General features: G+C 43.1%; 1 protein-coding gene across 1 annotated transcript; it reads right to left on the bottom strand.

Moving 5' to 3' along the window:
* Positions 1-1455: 1455 nt before the first annotated feature.
* boka (BCL2 family apoptosis regulator BOK a) lies at positions 1456-11611 on the bottom strand. The gene is made up of 5 exons (XM_076278843.1): positions 11178-11611; positions 10468-10823; positions 8809-8937; positions 4834-4997; positions 1456-2661 (listed from the first exon to the last, which is right to left on the bottom strand). Exons 2-5 carry the CDS (start codon positions 10697-10699, stop codon positions 2536-2538), a joined length of 651 nt encoding a protein of 216 aa, XP_076134958.1. The 5' UTR covers positions 10700-10823; positions 11178-11611; the 3' UTR covers positions 1456-2535.
* Between the last annotated feature and the right edge of the window lie 5130 nt (positions 11612-16741).

Genomic DNA, 16741 nt, shown 5'->3' with positions numbered 1-16741 from the left:
TACTGTCAGTAAAATATATTCTTACACCTATTCCTACTGAAATGGCATTCAACTTATGTTTGCCAGCATGTTACAGCTATTAGCTAAATTATTTAAATATATTTATTTTCTAAGCTGAAATGCAGTAATGGGAATCTAAGTGGGTCATACTGATCTAATATGACGGTCATTGTGCTTGACAACAAACTTCATATGGGTTGAAAGTGCAGTCTTTCACATCTTGATAGTGGCCATCCTATTTTGAACACAAGGTGGCAGCATATTCCAATTACCTATTACAATTTTACATTATTTTCTTTTACTGTCTATGATTACAATTGAGAGACTTCTCATACTCATGTAAAGTAGTAGCCAGGCTAGTAAAGTAGTGCCTTGATCATTAATCATTGTGAAAAATGAAAAGTGATTTATTAGTGGTTTGGTGAGTTGTCTATTTATCCTCATTAGCAGTGCCTTCATTTCATGTCATGCAGGACCTAAGCACATTAAATGTGCAGATACTTTACACACATCAGAAAGAGAACAGCTAAACCAAGATGATGGGTGTGGTGGTTAAGGCAGAGCTAGATAGATAGATACTTTATTGATCCCCAGGGGAAATTAAAAAATTCAAGAGCTTCCTATCAATATTCCATAAAGATGTGTTCCAAAGTGCAGCGGATACAGTCAACTAAAAAGACAGAAGAGAAGAACTCACTCTTTAGACACAGCACTACTAACCTCAGTCTTTCTCATCCTCCTGCATTTTTTCTGGGTCATATCCCTGGGGGTCTGTGCCAATACTGATCAAATTGCCCTGATCATGTGTGTTACCAAAGCATTATAACCAAAAATAATCTTTGACTCCTTATTCATTATACACATTCTGATTCAAACATTAATGACATCTGGTGCCAAAATCAAATGATCAGATCAGAAAAGGAAGACACAAGCCAGGTGAAGCAAAACTTGAGGTAATTCAAGTCTAAACAAAACTACGAAGCTGACTTTTCTAAACATTTCTAAAAGGCCTTAGCTTGTTACTAGAATTTCAACAAGACACCATTATCTGAACCAATTCTCTTTTTAAGGCTCTGTGTGCTCTTGTCTCTACCTTCCTCTTTTATCATGACAATTCAGTATTGTGTGTGCCATGAGAACTTGTAAAGAAACCACTCAAACACTCATAATCACTGACAGAGTATTGTTTACCCAATCCGTTTGGTGTGGGTGTAGACAATGCTTTAATATGTCAAATCTACAGCCGTCATCGATACCCACCCACTTCTTCCATTTCTCACAACCTCACCCCACCCAAACTGGGGGGAAAGAGTGCTGGAGAGAATATACAAAGAGTCCGTACATGGTTGAGGGAAGTACAAAGTATTATAACTGGTGAGTTTACTTTTACTGTGAAAATGAATTGAATATGATGTACGCATATTCTTAGAACAAAGAAAATATGACCCATTTAGAGAAATTTAAAAGGTTTATTTTTGCATACATTCAGTGAAGCATGCCAGTTACACACATACAATGGTAGAGAGGTGTCGTTATTCACAGAATAAAATTTATTTGAAATTATATAATAAAATAAAAAAAGGCCACTGACTTGATCCATGACACGCAAATTATCAGCCAGAGCAGAGTTCATAGGGGCGTCTCCCACAGTGACAGACCCAGCGCTTTCCTCAAGAACTCCTCTTCGCTTTTCTCAGGAACACTATGGGAAGGTCTGGATCTCTCATCATGCCAGGAATAAAAAGGGGGGCGGGGGAGGGGGGGGGGGGGTGTCAACGTCCAGCCCTGAGTGAATTATACAGGAATACTTCAAACGCAGTCCACTCACTGTGCCGTAACAAAGGCACAATGCATTCCTCTGTGAAGATGGCCTCAACAGGCAGACCTTCCCAACGTGCTCGTCGATCTCTCTCTCTCTCTCTCGCTCACACACACACACACACTGTCCCAGAATGCTCTTATTTCAAATAAAGGGGGGAAAAGCCTGGGTGATAACAATATCCAGATTCCATCTAGTTGGAGTTTAGCACATAAATATCCACCAAGAAGTCCTTGCAGTGGCTGTAAATCTACCAGCTGCTTCATGTCCAGTTCAAATCCTCAGGTGCTGCTGACCATGCAAGGGGTCAGCCACAAGGGGCAGTGTTGGATCCCTCCTCAGAATATGTTTCCTGGACAGACTTGATACCTAAAGAAGCAACTACTCTTCTTAACATTGCACTGTATTCTACGTAAGAACTACCACAAGCCCATCATGTACTTGGTCTCAAAGAGGTTGACAAACCGACCAGGACCAAAACGAAATGCAAGCGAGACACTGAAGCACGGGACAGGCGTACAGGCGCTGTGTGGGTCTGCTGATGTGGTGGATACCATAATACTAGTCAGAGGCACAGTGCAAACTTTCTGCAGATGTAAACAATGTAAACGCTGAGAGCGGTGATTGGTCAGGGGCTGATGAGAGACCGACCTCGTCGCCAGTGAAGGGGAAGGTACTGGTCTCGTTCTTCACCTCATCTGACCAGCTCTCTCCTGTCATTTCTCCCTCAGCAGGTAGAAGACCACAGCTTTCAGATAGTGACCACAGGTGCAGGCAGCTGATACCAGCCAGTGAGAACGGAAGCTTGGGTCGGTGTTGACCACACACTTCGTGATGTCAACCTAAAAAGGAAGGAAAGAAGAAAAAAAAAAGGTATAGATTTTGTTTGAGGAGCCACTGAGCGTGAACATGGTTGAATTGCATTTAGTGCTCTTCCTAAAACAATGTTTAGTGCTGGTGTCATTAATCTACTTCCTAAAACAATCTATTTAATCAGCACATCTCAAGAGTTGGGAGTAACTATGTGCAATCACTGCCAAAGTCAGCAATGCATTATCTCCAAAAGACATTTTAGCACACACACACACACACACACACACACACACACACACACACACACACACACACACACACACACACACACACACACACACACACACACACACACACACACACACACACACACACACACACACACACACACACACACACACACACACACACACACACACACACACACAATGGTGATGGTTCAAAGGTTGAGGCAGTAAAGTGGCCAAGTCAAGATACAGTCATTCACTTCAAAGCAGTCAAGGATTTTAAAAGGGAAAAGGTATATTACATATCACTACAGGGCATAGAGGACTAGAGATAGAGAAATGGCTACACCAGCAATGTAGGGCTTGCATATCTTTGTCAAATACATTTCACATCAACACAGCAAGAATTTGTGACCTTTATCGAACATTACCGAGTCAGGTTGAATTGTTGTGGCAGAAGATAAATAGTCAGTGTTATTTGTTTAGACCCCTAAACACCTATTTGAATTGATTGCTGACCCAGAGAGAGCCCCTTTGTGTGTTACATAACACTATCTGGACAAACAAGGCTTTCACAGTAAACCATTTCATGCTCTACTAAACTATGATCCAAGAAACTGGGGTGGGAAAAGCAAGTCAGCTGTGGGACAACGTGACAGACGTCAGAAACCATGAGCAAACACAGCAATCTCCAATTAATTTTTGTGTCTCATTCTGCTTTTGTTTCAATCGCTAGATGTGTGTATGTGTGTGCTTGTGGGCACTATTGCACATAGACGTGAGCCTGTGCTTAGTAAGTACGCATAAGGCTCTTTATTTAAACCCTAGTTTACAAAGAAAAAGACACAAACACATTAACAAAAAACTCTGAGGAGACCCACAAAATCTACTTCTCTCGTGACACTAATTTAACTCAATGCCCACACAAAAAGTCCTATCGATTGTGTCTTTACAACAAACGGCCCTTTTTCTTTGAATTTCCAGAATGCCGCCCAGACAGACCTGACACACAGGTATGAGCACCCTGCCCGGCGACCTGTTTACCTCTCCTGCTGACACACAGACAGTAAACTTTACCACAGAATCTCGGCAAGACCTCCCCACCCAGCGACAGACGATACAAAAGCAAACATGGACACACACGCACACACGCCGTTAGACACCCAATCAGACTCCTCCTCTACTCTACAACCCGTTGTTCACATCATCCATCACAATCTGCATGGCACTTCCCTCAATCAGAAATCATTGAACCATCAGGCGTATTCACCAAACTAGTTTGAGGGCACTCAGTGTATGCAGTGCATGCGAGTGTGTTGTTACATAAAGTGCTCCTGGGATTCCTCGCTCTCCAACTCCCCAGCAGCAGAGTACACAAGCATACTGCACATACCAAGGAACCGCCAGCGTCTATATATGGAAGGTAAACTTCCCATTGTGAGGTCTCTGCTCCGGCAGACCGAATTCCTCCGCCCGTCTCCCGATGCCTCTCGTGAGGGGACCACCGTGTCGGGGGAACCTTGCGAGCAGGAACAATCTGACCGCATTCCATGTCTGCCGTCTCTGGCAGACTCTGTACCGCTGTTTGCTACCTCTGACCCTCCGGGGATCTCGATGTGACCCAGTTTGGGTGTCTCCTTGCTCTTCACCTCTTCACCCGGAGTGAACCGTAGCAGATAATTATATTGCTGTAAGTGAACTCCATCTAAATCAGGTGTGCCCTGCTGAGAGCGAGGAAATGCCTCTCAAACATGCTGTGCTGTGAGCCCAGAAGATGGAGAAGAAGTAAGAGAACACAGAGATCTAGCTCTACACAGATGACGGACAAACGGTCGGCCCCGTATCGATTCCTGAACCTGCTGTTGCGCTTCTGAGATTCACCTTTTACGAGATTCTGAGATTCACCTTCACCTTTACGTTTCTATGGTAATGGGGACTGAAAGGAGGAACTTAGGAGGAAGAGTCCGGTCTTACCCAGCCTCCTCTTCTCTTCAGCCAGGAGACCAGGCTCTTGCGGACGAACTCGCCCATGCAGTCCACGATGGTGTGCACTATGGCGGGGTGGCCATGCCGGACACAGTCCACCGCCAAAGCCCCCGCTACTGCGTACAGTGACACCACCTTCCCCCATGTCACGCCTGAGAAGGACAATGAAAGAGAGAGAAAGAGAGGAAGAGAAGAGGGGAAACAGATAGTAAGAGAGAGTGAGAGAACAAAGGGAGGGAGGAGAGGGGGAACATGAGGGACAAAACAAAAAGGATGTAGATTGGATGGAAGGTGACAGAAAAGAGAGGAGGAAGGAAAAGAAGGAAGCAAAGGCAAAAATGAGAAAGAAAGGAGAAAAGCATACTATGAGTCAATGATAACACAAACAAAACCACCCACACGCTCTCAGGCACAGCGTGTCCTGTGTCTGCACCATGACACTGCAAGTGTTTCATACAAATTGAGCTTGAACAAGAAGGAAGCAAACAAAGACATTCGTTTAAACCAAGAAAAGGAACCAATTCCCTAAAATGCAAATATGTCCATTTAACTGCAGTCTAGCAGACGCCACATGACCTTGCAACACATTAGGAGGGTCACTTCTCTCCGTCGCTGCCAGTCAGCCGTCTAACGACTCAACTCAACTGTTCCTCTCTCCCGCCTCTAAACCATTAGAGGGGGAAATGCTGCAGCTATGTGCACACAAGGCTAGTCAAGCAGAGATGGTCTGTGGCTGCATAGCAACAGTATGAAGTCAGACACTTGGTTCCCCAATTGTGTCTGCATGTGTGTGTGTGTGTGTGTGTGTGTGGTTTGTATACGTGTGTGGTGGTTAGTGCCTGACAGAACTTTGGCCAAGCCAGCTTTGGTAGGTGGTGTGGGTATGGGGTATCTGGGGGGGGGTTAGAAGCATGATTACAGATCTGTGGCTCTGTGACCAGTGAACTTTCTCTGTTTCTTTCTGTTCCTCTCCCCTGCCCTAATTCTTCCTTTCTTTGTTTCTCTCGCTCATTCACTGTTCCTCTTTTTCTGTCTCTCTCTCTCCCCCCCCCCTTCTCTCTGTTCTCACTCTCCTCTCTTCCAGCATTAGGCAAGACAGCGGAGGGAGGAGTCTGGTGGTGGTGGCTTGTGAGGGGGCTTGCATAACCATAGTGGCAGGCGGTCCGCCAACGTGCCTGGCTACCAGACGGCCTCATCATGCCACAGCATCCAGCGGCTGCTTCTCCACAGGCCCACTCATCCCTCCACACGCTGCTGACACAAGGCCCTCGTGGCCGGGGCTGCAGCAAAGTGCGAAGCGAGGCTTTTGTCAAACTTTAACTGGCCCGTCAGAAGTGCATTTGGGCTTCGCTTTATGAGCCACTGTGTGCGTGTCCTGAGTGCACTAGTATATGTCCTGTCTAGACTCAAGCAGCTTTTAAGGAGACAGACAGCGATGTCTGGGTTAGATTGGTTGAGCTTTTGTTATTTTGTCGTTGTGGTAAAAATCCACTTAAACCACACATGCCCACATACTGTACACACACACGCACGCACACGCACGCACACGCACACACACAGGATTGTGTTTAAAACATAAAAAACGGGAACAGATGCACTTTTCAGACTAAAATACGAAGGCCACTGCCAAACCTGGCTCCATTTTAATAAAATGGGAAAAAAGCCAGTGGATCAGAGCCACTTCTCATATGCTGGTGCATACTTGTGACTTTGTTTGACGTGTAGGAGCTCACATTTAAAGCAACACAGCCCATCATTGAAATCTCCTCTGCGAAAAAGGAAAAAAAACTTTAACCAAACGACCTGACCTGAGAACAGCTGAGGACATGAGCTACCACATCCTAGTCATACTGTCTGCCTCTGTGGCAATTATGTGTGATGTGAAGAGAGGAGAATGAGATAGCATTCAGACATGGCATCTGCCACCAGTTCCCTCCAGGTCTGAGCTGGGAGATAATGGCGGAGATTGTGGCAGAGGGCAATCATAAGCCGCCCACGCCTTCCTCTTGGATGGAATGAGGGGGTGGCTGGACTCAGTCCTCGTCATGGTGCTGTGTACTAATTTTATCTCATTGCAGTTGCTATTGATCAGTTTTAGTGCACTCCGCATAGTCTCCAACTGTTTGTTAAATCAAGTGTTACCCACAATTCAATAACCTGCTTAGTGCCAAATGTTTCCAGTCATTTTCTAAATTAATCTGCAATCATGGCAAGTGAATCCAATCACGTAAATACAGGGGAGGGGAACAAGTTTGCTGTGGTCTAAAAGCAACCCCAACCTCTTCATCAGACCATCAGTTATCTAAATGAGTTTCTCAAATAAACATACTCATTTTGAGGCACTGGGTACACAAGTAAGCACAATACTCAGGTTCAGCTCTAAAATGTTAACAGTTAGACAAAGTACAATGTATGCTCTAACAAACAAACTCCTCAAAGGGGAACCCTAAACAAAAAACAAAGGCCAGCCAACCTCTTGTAGACTGATTGTATGGTGTTGGACAGTAACGTATTTCAGTTCCAAACAATGGCTTTCACTGATGTCTATCAAGACTGGGGCCTAACCAAACCAATTTAGCTGGGTCTTCCTGTGAGCCAAGCCAGTGCCCAGATAAGATCACTTCAAAACGTTCCATGCTTGTGTTTTGACTGAGGGAAGCCCAGTGCTGTAGGGCGCGCGCGCGCACACACACACACACACACACACACACACACACACACACACACACACACACACCAAGGGGACACACTAGTTCTTGTAAACTCCCAACATGGCATGACTTGCATTGCAATACTAGGAGTTCCTTAGTAAGTGAGACATATCACTTGCACTATATTCAAGAGCAACTCCGTGGATCGGTTATTAAATAATGCAGCAATGAAAGGTGTGTTCAGGAATGTGCTATATTCCCTTCCTTTCCATACATAGTCAGGAGTGGAGCATCAGTTCCCTGAGTACACACTGAACGCACTCCATATTTTCGATGCTGCCAAGAGTAAAACCAGAGAAAAACAAAGATCGCTGCAGTGAAAAACAGGATTTCTTCCCTTTGCCTCGACATAAATCCCCCTCGGCACGAGAATGTACAATAAAACCAGTGCAAGCAACTGAAAAAGAGATGTCCTCGGTGGCTGAAAATAGGTCAGGATTAAGTTGGGCAAAAATGTGAATTCCAAAAATAACACAATGAACGCACAAACAGTGAATACCAGGGGATTACTGCTCTCTTCCCTTAGGCAGGAGATATGAACAGGGATAAACTGCTCCTACTGCAGTAGAAGTGACGTGCTGGTAATTCCAGTGAGCCCAGCACTGGTTCCTCATGTCCTACCTCTGCTAACACAGCCTGGTGCCTACTGGGCAGACTGGAGGGACATATCAGTGCCTAGGTACGCACAGGTGTCCGCAGTGTGTTTACACATCAGTAAAAGAAAAACAATTCTCCTGGCTCGCCCTAGATTTTACGCAGCGAATACAACCTATCCAGAATGTGTATATAAAAATGTCAAAAAGGGGGCTATTTTTAACTTTCTCCAAATAGAACCTGAGGAGAGGTCTTCCGATAAATCAGTTTGGAGTGTTCTTATAAAAGCTACATGGATGAGAAAGCTATGAGAAGGATGATCATGATTAATTTCTTGCTTATCCATCAGTCTCCTTCCATTTATTTAAAATGTGTACTTAGTGTGGGGATTGTGGCCATTACCATTATGATTCTCCTACATATAGGTCTTCTTTTAAGAACTTTCCGTGCCTCTCTAGCAAACAGAGTACACTTTACAGTGTAAACACTACAAGGCCTTCTCTGTGACCATCCTTGAAAAATATTTACATCACAAGAAGAAAAACACATTTCACCTAGGAGATTAACTGCTTTTACCAATACCCTACATATTAACAGTATTTTCACAATGCACTCTTCCAATAAATTCAGCCCACTGGAGGAGCAGGGATGGACTCACCAGTGGAGAATATTTCTGCTGCTACAGCGAGGAAGGCATCTGACACCACGTTTTCGGACGCTACGGGGATGTTGAGCTGTCGGGCTACATTCCGGTACACATTGGGACGCAGGTACTCAAGCTCATCACCTGAAATATAAATCAAAAAGGTTAAGCAAAAGACTATTGATGTCTCCCCCTCCCTTTAACCTTCATTAGCCATTGAGTCTAAGGTGAGAGCGGATCAGGTGAGACCTGAGAGTGGCTCTCCCGATCATAAAGATAAGATCAGTGAAGTCAGTGCCTCGGATTCTCAGCTGGGAGAGGCTCCGCGATCAAAGGTTTAGAATGGTAGAAGCACATGACCTAATGCATGTCTATTCTGTACAGATTCTAATGTTATGCTGGATAAAAATTGGACTAAACTGTATGTTTACTACAACTGTGAACAAGACTCCATTGTAGCCAAGCATGTATATGGCACTTAGCACGAGTGGTAATACCTAGGTTCATGTCCGCCTTTAACAAGCCAAGGAGATGAGAACAATGAGTCAATAGGCCATTGTACACTATGTCTTCATCATTATCCGAGATTAAGTGGGAGGAAAAAGAGGCTTAGAAGTATCCTCTGATTCAAAAGGGCAAGACTTTGGTAGCATGCCAGTGCTCATTGGCCTCCTCCTCTTGGGGAGTGGGATGAGAGGGTCGTTCAGGTTGGCTAGCCTGACAGACAGATCTGAAATAAAAAGACAGTAGGGATGGTCTTTTAGCTTGCACCAGTGTCCAATCTGAGTGTTTTCAGGAAACAGTGCCAAATATCCGAGAGCCAAAACTAATTAGTGGACTTAACCGTTCCTTCCTTTTGAGGAATAAGAAACATTTTGTGAATACTAGAGCGACCGTTTGGCGTAGATGGGCAGCACAGATGACATCCATGTGATGTGTGTGGGCCTATGGCAAATAGCTGGAGCTCTGGCTTGCAAAGCCAGGCCAGCACAATGGACGTTATTATGGGAGTCCATGTCAGTATAACACCCGCTCTCTAAGTGCTTTATGGCTTCAAAGACAGAGAACACTCTGAAAGAGGAGGATGTGAGTCCATCCAAGGAAGAACATGACCCTCAAGACCTCTCATAAGGAGTTCCCGCTTACGAGGGATCAGACAAACATTATGAAACATGGAAGGCCTGTGCAGAATCAACACAGGCGGTTGAAGAGGGTGAGGAATGCTGTGGGTGGGTGTTGCACAATTCCTGATTAAGGATATAGTCCTTTATGATTCTCCCGATTCTGGGGAGCAAAATTAATAACAGCAATATGGAGCAGGACTATGTGTAAGGTGACAGCTGGCTGTCCAGTATGCACCCCATATCTCTGACTCAGCACATATTGAACCCATTTTAACACAGATACACCACACAGGATACATACAGTCTAGCTCTTTCTCACACGCTCATAATACACGAAGCCTACACACACATTTGATTGGCAGGACTTTAGTCTACCAGTTGTGGTCGGATAATGCTGAAAAGGTGCTCCGAACAGGTTTGACCAAGTGTTTTTTCCCATCAGAAACACTAGTTCAATATTTTCGAACTATGTGTCGAAACTAAAAGACTACAATTCTGTTTACCACGCCAGGTCAAAATTCAAAGTCTCTGAAATCCACCAAATTCTTACCTAACCACAAGAGGACCGAGGACACCTCTCCAAGTGCCGACCCCGGCGTTGAAAATCCATGATCGGGCTTAGACCAACCGATTCCAGCCCGGTTCAGTCTTGAATGAATATAGTCTCTACATAATGCTTTGGCTTGAGACACCAGCTCCTTGTCCGTGGGTGAGCGATCAAAGACCTCCATCACTTCTGCCGCAAATACAGAGGAGCGGCGGAGCACCTCCATGCCCTTCATTAGTTAATTACGAACACGCCACCAGCGCACCAAACTTCCACCTTGAACACCGTGTATGGAAGTCTGCCGCCGCCACTCTCCAACCCTCCTCCTGCTGCTGTTGGTGCCTCGGGGAGGAGGACCTCTGTTGAGAAATTCATGAGTTGCGTGACTGATTTCACTCAAGTGAAATTATCAAACGAAATAATAATTTTCCAAATCACCACAGGCGCATACCCTACACTTAAACACCACAATACAGAGAAACTACCCGTCTGACAACATAGGCAAACGATTAGGCTACTTATGCAGTAAAAAAACAGCAACGCAGACATAAAAATGAGAGGATGAATGGATGGTGGGCAAATCCATGTTTAGCATGGTGAAGATAATCGATCCCGTGAGCTGTGAATTATGCATTTTATATATCCATAAGTCTGCCTTCTGTAGTTTACAAACGTTGATAAATTATTTTGGAATGGTTTGCTTTTTTACTTACCTTTCCGATTTGAACAGACGGAATCCCTAATTCCACTCGGCACTATTGTTGTCATCTGACAGAAGTTTCATTGGTTAAGTTTGCCTAGAGTCACAATAAAACAATACAATAAAAAGGAAATTCATGTAGCCTATTACAATGCTATGGCTACACTGCAACTCTATAATTAAATAAGAGAATCACTTCGTAGATGCAGTCCTGGCGTTCTGACTACACGCACGCACGCACGGGTAGTATAGTTATTTCCTCATCTATCAGAGAACTCGAGGCGCAAGTGCGTACGACTACCTTCCCGTTTCTTGCTATGACACCTTGTTAATTTAATGACTTACTGCTTTCAAGAAAAGTTCACCACTATCAGAGATGACTGCCATTACTAGACTATGTGTTTCGTTACATGTGCTATTACAGGCAAAGTTTCCTTCTAAGGGAAATCGTTCCGTTTGGATGAAAGGCGGAGATAACGATGCTATTTTGTCAAATGGTGCCCCGCCCCCTCGACCACATAGTGCCCTCAGAGGATATCCCCAACTGACAGTGAACATCAGACCATGACGTTGACCTTAACAATCATCAACCCACCACGAAGTTGGATCAGTGAAATATCCTCTTCAAGTTCACATAATATATTAAGAGTGCATCCAGTGGCACAGTGATGGCCATAATCATCAGTGATGTTTGACCACTTGCAGGCTATCTCTATTTTAGAAGGTCAACTGTGAGACTGATCTGGAAGGCTATTGATCTTGACCTGGTGTGATTCAGTGCAAATTCAGAGGAGACATCCCATCCAAATCCACTGCTTTCATGGTGTGCCTGTCCATTTAGTCTGTCCTAGGACTTAACTTCAAATGCTATTTAATCATCACCTTAATTTGTAATAGTCTATACTAGTTTGGTAACACTGTTTTGTAACCCATATCTGAAGATGTTGCACAAACCTACATCTTTTTTTAGCAACGGCTAAGTTGACTAATCTACCCAGACACTCTTCAGGTCACAAAAAAGGTCAGGTCGGGCTCCCTGTAATGGCACCTTGGACAATCAGTCACATATAAAGACAGTGACTGTTATTTTATTTTTTTCAGCAATAGCATATCACAGTAAATATTTGAAGGCTATTGTTTCTGATGTTCTGAAAAGGTGGAAAAACTGAACTCCTCCCAGTTGTGTTCTGAGAAGCCATCCTGCTGAAACATGCCCTGCAATTAAAACAACTTGTCAGAGTATGATTAGTGATTTAGTACTTTGTCGTTTCTGACACTCTGGCTGAATGAATTATTAATGGGAATATGAACCATTTCTGTGCATACACTACAACAATGAATTTTGATAAAGCAATATCTTCTGCAGGCCCAAAAGGGTAGGCTACGGATTAAAACAAAGTATAGAAAGTAGTCATTTTAGACTGTGTTCAACATTAAGTGGAAGAAAGACATGATGCCCCTCTATGGCCTGCCTCTCTTGACTGTCCCCTTTGGTAATCTGTTATCTTTGGAAGAGGCCTGTTTTCCTTAACCACTTTGTAGACAATTATAAATAGCCTGTGGGGATTTATCATATGCCAACACACACAGATGCTGCTTTATCGTTCCTGTGACTCAGCCTACACATAAAAAATGAAGGCCAATGTGTTATTGATAGTGAAACAACAGGGAAGGACAAAAGCTGCTGTAGTCAACGTTTTTCTCAGAATAATCTTATGTCATGGTATTCCTGGTATACATGCATGGTAAATATATTGCTTTATAAAATCTGTCTCTGCCTGATGGAAAAAACATTCAGACAGATAGTCAGTAATCATCACTGGAATCCAGAGGGTGTATAATAAATAACAGTACTGTTTGTCACAAGTATGAGCCGGAACCTCCATACAGTTGCCTTGGAAACCGAGAGGGCGGTCCATCTGTGGGCTTGAGCGCTGCATGTTTTCAGCAATAAAACAGAGAGGGTTTAAGGTCAGATATTTGTTGCTTTTGTTTGTTGCTGTTACTAGCCCACTGGCTTAGACAGAGAGGACAGGGATCTCCCATGGATACAAGAGACTTGCAAGTGATGTGATCCATAGCAGATGTGATGCTATCAGAGGGTAAACCAGAGTTATTTTGTAAAGCCAGCATAGCCTACAATATTTTGATCCAGAATGCATTCTCTTTGCTGGGAGAAGCATAGAAAAGCCAATCCTTCTGAATCCACAAAAAACAGCAACTTTCCTTTCAGTTTTTCCAATAACTACTGGGGTTTGTTTATACTGATACAAGGTTGTTGATTTTGTGTTAAAGACTGTCTACATCAGGTTCCCCCTGAAACTGTCCACTTTGTTTTTTTGGATTTCAGTTTCGGTATTATGAATTTTCTATGGAAGCTGAGAGTTGGTATCCTGAGGAACTACTGCTTTTCCTCCTCTGATTTACCTGCATAGCAAGAAATCACCCACCACACCTACAATCTTCCCTTGTTTGGAAGGTTGCCTTTCCCACTAACTGATCTCTGTTCAGGCTTGCCCTCACAGAGCTATCCCACTCTATCCGCCTGCATAGTTATGGAGTTGTGCATGTTTGCCATTACCATTTTTTATCCATTGCTGTAGGGATTCTTCTTGGACCTAGAATGTTATCAAGAGTTTGAGTAACAAGTCAAATAAAAATATCAACAAAAATACATGTTACGACAAAAGGAAAAGGTAAACAATGGTAGTCTAATTCCCTTTTAGTGTGTATACTTTTGGTTTTGCCATGACACCACAGCTGTGCTCACTATATGACAATATAAGGCATGATGAATGGCTAAAACTCCATTGGTACCAGTGACCTAGACAGTGCTATGGACAAATTAATTTAGACTTTTACGACAACCTTTAATTATATCTATGTATTCACTGAGGAGGAAGAGAGGAAGTGAGAGAGATGCATTGATTCAGGGATCAGTATTTGACAGGTTACAGTTAGGGAAGTTTCCCCCGTTCATGATTACACCTACGGTGCAATGCTGCTACCTATAGGACAAAAATGAGGTGGCAGTGAGGCGTTCATCTACAAGCCATTCATCTGAACACTCTGGTAGAATGCAGGCAATAAGGTTTGTCAGTGAGCTGCCAATGGGCAAACTGCACTGACACTTTTCATGAAATAGAAAACATCTCAATAACAGTACATTGATTGGTGGCCTTCCAGTAAACAGCCCTAAAATGCACTTAACTGTCAGTATCCCCTTCAGTTAAAAATCCCAAATAATTTCAACTGAACCAGAGGTAGGCTGGTAGGCCCACAATTCCCATGTTTTCGAAAGGGGCATAGACAATGGAATTACAGACTGTAATTCCCAGCCACCTCATTATACAGTTGGTGCATTACCGTGTGGATTATAACACATAAATAAATTAACTAATAGATAAATAAATAAATATGAAAACCAATAAAAAAAATATAAATGATAATCTTTATATCCTTTCAAATATACCTGATGATTTCAAATACAGGTGGGTCTCAAAAAATTAGTATATTGGAGAAAAATTCACTTTTACCCCCTAATTTAGTTAAAAAAGTGGATATTTTATATATTCTAGATTGATTTGATATTGATTGATTAGATATAAAGTGAAATATGTCAAGCCATTTCGTCATGAAAACCAAAAATGAGTATCTCAAAATATTAGAATAAGGAGGTTATAATACAGAAATGTCGACCTTTTGAAAATAAATAAACTAATCTGACTAATTTGACTAATCTAAAATAGTTTATTTATATTATAAATGCTTGTTCTGGCTGCTTTTGCACAAATTACTGCATGACTGTGGCAATTAGCCTGTGGCACTGCTGAGGTGTTGTGGAAGCCCAGGTTGCTTTGATAGCGACCTTAAGGTCATTTGTATTGTTGGGTCTGGTGTCTCTCATTTTTCTGTGGGCAGGTGCCGAGTCCTGATCAGGATCTCCATAAAGCTTGTCAGCAGATGGAAGCATGAAGTGCACTAAATTCTAGTAGAAGGCTGCATTAACTCTGGACTTGATAAAACACAGTGGACCAACACCATCAGCACCCAAATCATCACTGACTGTGGAAACATCAAACTGGACTTCAAGCAACTTGGATTTTGTGCCTTTCCACTCTTCCTCCTGATTTGACCCTGATATCCAAATAAAATGCAAATTCTTCTTTTATGTGAAAAGAGGAGTTGGACTGAGCAACAGTCCATTTTCATTAAGTGTGGCATTCTGATCTCTACAACTGCCTTGCCTACAAATACCTTCCTAGACATCAACCTAAAACGATATTAAAAGAATGCATCTACACAAACTGTTTCGAGAAATTCCATTTACTATAATAAATACTCCAAGTGTTACCTGGTTCTACTCCAACCTTTACCTGGTTCTACCCCTCAAAAATCCACGGATACATTATTTCAACTATTCCAATTATTTCTACACATAATATAAACCTTTTCCACAAATTGCATGCACTTATAGGATAGGCTATAATTTTCACATTTGGGTCATTCCATATCTCAAATCAGACAGAATCCAGGAAAGTGGTTGTAGCACTGTGACAGTCTGCCCAAATATCGGCTTAATGCTTCCATAGGCCTGTAAAATATATTAAATTACAACATTTTCATTTGTTTGCCTTTTTTTCATTTTTTTGCTATTACAGCCAAAACATAGCCTTCCCAAAGAAAAACATGTTCTCAGTAGACTGAACTTATATAAGTCAGTAGCCTAATATGTACTGCATCCCCACTGATTTTCCATAAAGCCATAGGTCTACATTTGGTAAAAAGTGCAAATCAGTGATGGGCCTACTGAGGCTTTAAACTTTTTGTTCCCAATTTGTTTGTTTATTATGTTGCCATACTGAAATCTTCACAATAAATTAACCTGGATATATTAAGGATGAAACAAGGCGTGGTTACATGTTTTCATAGCTTTTCATTTGGGGCAGCCGTGGCCCACTGGTTAGCACTCTGGACTTGTAACCGGAGGGTTGCCGGTTCGAGCCCAGACCAGTGGGCCGCGGCTGAAGTGCCCTTGAGCAAGGAAGGCACCTAACCCCTCACTGCTCCCCGAGCGCCGGGTGTGTGCTTCACCTCACTGTGTGTTCACGGTGTGCTGTTTGTGTTTCACTAATTCACCGATTGGGTTAAATGCAATGCTCAAATTTCCCTCAAGTATATACTTAGCTTAAGACCTTATAGGCCTAGGCTATAGGGGCTATAGGGGCTATAGGGGTGTAGGAACATGGAAATATAGGGCAGTAATCTGTGCTTGAAACTGCACCTCAGCCTCATGTTTGTGCGCCTCATCAACCTAGCCTACGGGGCGGTTCCGTTTCCTTCACAATTGCAACATTTAAACCTCGTACTATGACACTTGTCATATTGTGTTCCTCCCCCTCACACATGAATACACATCCACTACTTAAGATGACAGGCTATTTAAAGAAGTCAGGTTATTTGGCTTCACTCTGGCAGCGTCATCGGCTAACTAAAGACTCTACAAAGACCTAGAACGACACCAGAAAATTACAGGCCAATTTAAGATAGGCAGCCTTACACTGCTCAGAACTAGAA

Source organism: Alosa pseudoharengus, unplaced genomic scaffold, assembly GCF_046254945.1.
Source record: "Alosa pseudoharengus isolate Yale_2024_CS ecotype anadromous, Long Island Sound unplaced genomic scaffold, YU_APseudo_1.1 YU_APseudo_1.1_scf_11, whole genome shotgun sequence".
Taxonomy (NCBI): Eukaryota; Metazoa; Chordata; class Actinopteri; order Clupeiformes; family Clupeidae; genus Alosa; species Alosa pseudoharengus.
Note: the sequence above shows the minus strand (reverse complement) of the source record. Positions and strands in the feature narration are given on the sequence as shown.